The sequence below is a fragment of the Octopus bimaculoides genome, chromosome 16 (assembly GCF_001194135.2).
Source record: "Octopus bimaculoides isolate UCB-OBI-ISO-001 chromosome 16, ASM119413v2, whole genome shotgun sequence".
In the NCBI taxonomy this organism is placed as follows: domain Eukaryota; kingdom Metazoa; phylum Mollusca; class Cephalopoda; order Octopoda; family Octopodidae; genus Octopus; species Octopus bimaculoides.
In genome coordinates, this window is record NC_068996.1 from 6,472,052 (window position 1) to 6,478,894 (window position 6,843).

The 6,843-nt window shown below is 35.6% G+C and overlaps 1 protein-coding gene across 2 annotated transcripts in view; it reads right to left on the reverse strand.

The window, feature by feature from the left end:
- The window catches only part of LOC106883358 (bromodomain-containing protein DDB_G0270170), a 212,788-nt gene that overhangs the window by 180,257 nt on the left and 25,688 nt on the right, over positions 1–6,843 (reverse strand). For both annotated transcript variants that reach the window (XM_052973507.1, XM_052973506.1), the window contains exon 3: positions 193–520. In XM_052973507.1, the coding sequence (XP_052829467.1) occupies positions 193–520 (328 nt within the window). The remainder of the gene's footprint in view (positions 1–192; positions 521–6,843) is intronic.

The window sequence follows — 6,843 nt, forward strand, 5'->3', positions numbered from 1 at the left end:
ATATATATATATATATATATAATTATGCGTGTTTATGTGTGATTACACATATGGTTATTGAAACAATACAAATCTGTAGAGTTTTTTAAACCCTGCCTTTTTATAAAACAAAAACAACTATTAATGAAATTTATTAAAGAAAAACAACAAAAAAAATCAGAGCATAAGAATTGAATGATAATAGAGACTTACGTTCTGCGAGGAACTGGGTGCAATAACTTGTGAAGATTCGGGAGAACTGTGGTCCTTTATTTTGTCAAAGGAAACTGAGGTATATAGGCCTCTGTTACTATCAGACATTTGGGATCTAACACGTGTCCATTCTGTTTGATGCTTTGTCCTTTCTTGGTGTCTTCCAGACATATCCATATATTCAGATTGTGTGTTTGTTGTGCTATTATTGTTGTTATTATTATTATTATTATTATTACTAGTATTATTGTTATTATCATTCTGCTGCTGCTGCCAGTCTTGCTTAGAATGTGCTACATGTTGAAAATCTCCATATAATCTGGGATTTCTATAAAAAAGAAGAAAAAAAGGACAATCCAGGTTTTACATTTTCAATAATAATAATAATAAGGATAATGATGATGATGGCGATGATGATGATGATGATGATAAAGAGAAGAACTTACATATATACATACACCCAAGCACAGATTTCGGAACAGTATATCTGAAAGGTATCTTTGCATCCAACTCTTAATTTGGTGTCTCTGAAATGCTAACCTACTTTCGGATAGACCATCTGTTTAGTTAACAATTAGAGTTTAATAGAGTAACAATCATTATGCCAGTTAGAAACAGTAAATAAAGAACTGGCGTACACTTAAAAGTAAAGGTTATGTCAATACTAGGCGTAAGATGTTAGGAGTGAGATAAAGTCAGGAATAAAACAGCTTGAACTTAAATAAAACAACCAGTAAATATTTGCAGAGTTTATTAAATTTTAGTTAAATATCAACAATATAAAAATGGTAATAGAAATTAAAGCCATTTGGAGAAAATTATTCAATATTTTGAAAATAAAGAGTCCTTGTAAATGCTAGTAAGGAAATAAAAAAACAAAACAAAAAAAAAAACGGTATCCTCTGAAAATATAAGGTACCTGTCTCACACCAGGATAAGATGGTTGGTGCTAAGAAAAGAGCCCAGCTGTTGAAATAACCCAGATTTGCAAACCCCCTTCAATTCATTCTAGCATGAAAAACTTTAAAAAAAATAAAAAATAAAAAAAAGACAAAAATACTAAGAAAAACAAAAAAACTAAATTTTCATTTATAAGAGAAGACAGACTGAAATAGTAAAGAAGATCTCCCTTTCTCTCTATCTCTGCGTGTGTTTGTGTGTATGTGTGTGTGTAGATATATATATATATATATATATATGTATATATATATATATATATATATATATATATATATATATATATATATATATATATATATATATATATACATATATATATATATATAAAACTTTTCAGCTTTTGGAATAGGTCATAGTGAGCATAGCTTTTACAAACCTTTCAAACTTGTAGGGATACTAATTGATGTTGCTGGTTGGTTCCAGATCAACCCCAGGTCAGTGCAAATGCAAGAAATTTAATATAAAACATCAGGGTCAAAATTGCAAGTGTAATGTTATAATACTAGATACTAGAGTATATAAAATAGTACTCAGGAAGACCCATACTCCATAACAGAAGTGTTAAGGTTGTTCCCCCTGGTGAAGAGGCCAGGCCTGTGCAAGAATCCTGTGCCGGTGACATGTAGAAAGCATGCATGCCAGTGACACATCAAAGCACTTCTGCAGTGCCACATCAAAAGCACACACTGTAAAATAGTTGGCATTAGGAAGGGCATCCAGTTGTGGAAACCTTGCTAAATCAGACTGGAGTCTGGTGCAGCCCTCCAGCTTGCCAGCCCTGGTCAAACCATCCGACCCATGCCAGCATGGACAACAGATGTTAAATGATAATGATGATGATGATAATATTAATAAAAAAAATAAAATTAAAATATATTACTGATTTTAGGTGCAAAAATATGGTCATGGAGGGTTACATATTCAAGATGACATTGTACAGGAAGGCATGCAGTAATCCTGTGGCTTAACACTACTATCTAGTGTTCAGTGCTTTTAGCCAAATCTACCATGTTGTGTGCATCTAGACGAGGTCTCTAGTCGGAACATGATTTTCTTTTAAACTCCCAAATGTAAATTTATATTCATAATGTTTCTTCATAATTACTGAATTGGTCCTAAGTAATCTCTAATTTTGTCTAACATGCAATTAAAACCTCCAAATTACAACAACATTTGTGCCTTACTACCATGATGATATCTCTGAATTGTCTCACATTCATGACTAAAACTAGATTCAAATCACTAGACTTTCCATTGAATGCCAGAAAATATTTTAGCTTCAAACAACTTTTGACAATATGAAATTCTAATAATACCCTTAACTGAGTACTGACCCTATATCTGTGACGCTCTTGCTGCTGCCCATGCATGCAAACACACCCTAGACTGTATCTGGAAGGCTATCCAAATGATTTACAAACATTTGCTCACCAATCTCTGAACAACAGATACATTGTATCCACTCTTGGTCTCTTCTACTCCCATTATAATAGTCTCAGAAGTTTCCAGTAAGCTAGTTACTACAACCAACACTCACAGCCACCCAACACACCTCTTCTCCTCCCATCACCCACAATGTGTCTGGTTTCACCTCTCACCCAGGTCTCACACATGCACCATACCTAATCCTTCCTCTCCATACCATCAACCCCCTAGGGTTACTTCCAGCCTTTTCTTTTTTGCCTTGAAGGTCAACTTTCAAGAAAAACATTCAAGAGGGGTACAAGCTACATCAAGTCTCGGGTGTCCAGCAAAGATATAGTCACATTCTATCATCTTAGTTAAGCTATAACATTTGTAATGCCAATCCAGTTCTTGATTAAAGCCATTTCTTGTTCTTTTCTTACACTGCCAGTGCTAATTATCATTATTTCAATGTTCATTTTTCTGTGCTTGCATCAGTCAAACAGAATCTGCTGATGTAAATTTTCTCTGGCCAGATGTCTTTCCTGTCACCAACCCATACCTGTTTCCAGACAAATTAATAATCCTCTAATCTCCTGAACAATGAACAGCCCTATCACAGCTATGCACCAAACTGGAAATAACACATTGTTGTTTGAATCAGTATTTTGTATACAAACGTTGCACAAAATGCCAAGCACAAGCATGTTTTTGCAGTGGACTGCAAGCAAAAGACACTGACCGTATTGACAACAAAGCTTTTGTTTGCAGTTAGCAAACACACACAAAGATAAAGGAAAATATAAACTCATTCACACAAATACACACACACACACAGACACATACACACACACACACACACACACACACACACACACTTGATATACTTCTTTAGTTTCAGTCTATAAGTTATCTCTTGCAAGGTATTAGTTAATCCATGGCTTCAGTACAGAACACCAGCTAACAAGAATCATGCAATAGGATCAAACCCCTAACCACATAGCCCCACAGCCAACTCCTTTGCCACACAGACGTACCTAGAAATATGAATGAACAGCAACTCACAAGATCTTTCATCCTATAGAAATCTGGACCCTTATTTATAACTAATTGCAAAGAATATAATGTACATAACACCTCATTACGGAAACAGAGATTCTTTGATTTATCCTACTCTTATGTGAAAGGATTCCATTCTAACACTCTGAATGGGACCCCACTCCCACCGCATCAGTTTTACTTTTTTTATACAATGCTAAATTTTTCCTTTCCTCTTCTTACATACTCCATATCCAAGAAAGAGTGAGTGTGCATGCATGTGGGAAGGGAATTGGCCAGTACTTTGTCCATGGTATAAAACTGTCAGTGCAAGCAGTGCAATTCATTCCCAATCATCCATGTAAACATATCTGGCCATGCAGGAGTATTATCATGTTAGTGACAGAAAGGGCATCTAACTATAGAAAATTTGTGTCAGTGAATTCCATCTGAGCCATGCAAGCACAGAAAAACAAACTTTAAAACAATGATGATGAGGATGAACACTAAATAGCAGAAATCAATATAAGCAAATTAATTACATATAACTAATGCAACAGAAATAGTAGGGTCATACAGCAAATCATTTCTATGAGTTCCTCAAAAAATGCTTTTGGGTTCAATCCTTTGTACCTTGGGCAAGTGTTTTCAACCACAATCTTGGTTAAATGAAAGTTATGGGAGTGAAATGTAGGAGTGAAATGTAGGAGTGAAATGTAGAGCAAAAAAAGATGTCAGAGAAGTTCAAAGATATATTTTATTGGCAGCAAATGGTTGAAATCCTCATACAAAGAGCAAATGCAAATGGTTTCTCCCATTACACAAATAGACAGATGTGTTACAAGTGTGACACAGCATGGTGGTGGTAGTCATGCTGGCACAAGGCTAAGTGATTAGGATATTCTGATCATAATCATAAGGTCATGAGCTCCATTCCCAGTGGTGCATTGTGTCCTTGAGTAAGATACTTTATTTCATATTGCTCCAGTCCACTCAGCTGGAAAAAATGAGTTGTGTCAGTGGTTCAAAGGACCAGCCTTGTCACATTCTGCATTATGCTGAATCTCCCAGAGAACTATGTTAAGGGTACACATGTCAGTCGAGTGCTCAACAACTTGTACATTAATTTTATGTGTAGGCTGTTCCGCCGATCGAATCAATTGGAACACTTGTCATCATAACCGATGGAATGGTAAGTGGTGGTGGTGAAATATGGGTGTTGAACGAATCTGGATGATTTGTGGGTGGACACAGGATAAAAATGAGCTGTTAGGAAGAGGCTATGATGAGCATTAATGTAACAGTTTATATATGTAAGAAAAGTAGTTGCACAGCTATAAACATGAAATGAAATGCTAGGTAAAAAAGATAAAAGAAAAAAAAACAGCTGTGTACCTCAGTGGGAGGTACACTCAGGTGTCAGTAGAAGAAGAAAAAGAGAAAAGAAAAACATTAAAGAGAACATGGGAAGAAGTGGTGAGGTAAGATCTCACGGATGTTTGGGTGTCACAAACAAGTTGACACAGAATTGAGTGAAGTGACAGCATGTTGTATGGTAGATCTGTCCAACCATGTCAACATGGAAAACAGACATTAAAAATTACAATAACAACGATGATAATAATGATGATGATGACAAACATTTTTTACAAATATATGGATTTCCAGGAGATTTTGTTTTATTCATTTAAAAATTAAAAAAAAAAGTTCTTTCTACATTAAAACATTCAACCTATTCTGAATATTCAATCTTTAGTGTTTCTTTCTTTCTTTTTTTTTTTTCTTTTTTGCTGAGAGGCAAAAATATGCATACCTTATGCAGAATTTGAACTGATGACTAACACTTGAAGAATGTCACTATTAACCTACTCTGTCTCTCATTTCAACAACAAACAAGTTAGGTTACTAGTAATATACTAATATCAAAACATTTAATCTTTAACATTTCACTATATCAACAACAATTGGTCCAACATTTTGAGCTTTTTTAAAAAATATTTTTCCTTTTATTTATTATTCATGTTATCTCTCTTTTAGATCACTGATACCCTTGCAAAATACATAAGGTTACAATTTTCAATTCCACCTCACCCTTCTTGAAACATAAAGGGCTTTGAACATCCTTTATCTTTAATCTCTTACTTGTTTCAGTCAATGGACTGAGGTCATACTGAGGAACTGCCTTATAGGGTTTTAGTTAAATGAATCAATCCTAGTATTTCTTTTTTAAGTTTGATATTTATTCCGTCTCTTTTGCTGAACATTACAGGAATGTAAACAAACCAATACTGATTGTCAAATAGTGGGGGTAACACACACACAATGGGTTTCCCTGCAGTTTTCATCTACCAAATTCACTCACAAGGCACTGTCAGCCCAGACTCTAGTAAAAGGCACTTGCCCAAGGTGCTGCACAATAGAACTGAACCTGAAACCATGTGGTTGCAAAACAAGTTTCTTAGCCACACAGCTATAACTGTGCATAGAAAGCAATTTTTTTTTTTTAACATAAGCGCAAAACTTCAGTTTTATTTTAAAGCAATATCCATGCCGGTGCTACATACAAAGCACCCAGTACACTCTGTGAAGTGGTTGGCTGTAGAAACCAAGCCAAAATAGACTATTGGAGCCTAAGCAGCTCTCCTGCTGGCCAATTCTGGTCAAACTTCCCAACCTATGCTAGTATAGAAAACAGATGTTTGACGATGATGAATTTCAAATCGCTCTAAGACAGGGAATGCTTTGCCTATATTCTAATCGGAAACCACTCACTGACAATGTCTCTCAAAACTAATACCGAGAGAATGATTTAAGCTTTAAGACCTAACCAACAATTTAATAGAAGTTGCATATTTATGAACAGAAAAAAAATTAAAGGTTCATTATTTTTATCAGCAGTGATGAGGGTCATAGCCCAACTAATTAGGGAGCGAATCAATTTAGATGAGATGCAGTTTGGGTTCGTGCCAGGTAAAAGCACTACTGATGCCTTATTTCTAGTGAGACAGTTGCAGGAGAAATACCTAGCCAAGGATAAACCTCTGTACCTGGCTTTCGTTGACATGGAGAAAGCCTTTGACAGGGTCCCCCGATCCCTTATCTGGTGGTCAATGAGGAAACTTGGGATAGAAGAATGGTTAGTGAGAGCTGTGCGAGCCATGTACAGAGATGCTGCCAGTAAGGTGAGGGTTGGAAATGAGTACAGCAATGAACTCCGGGTAGAGGTAGGGGTCCACCAAGGTTCCGTCC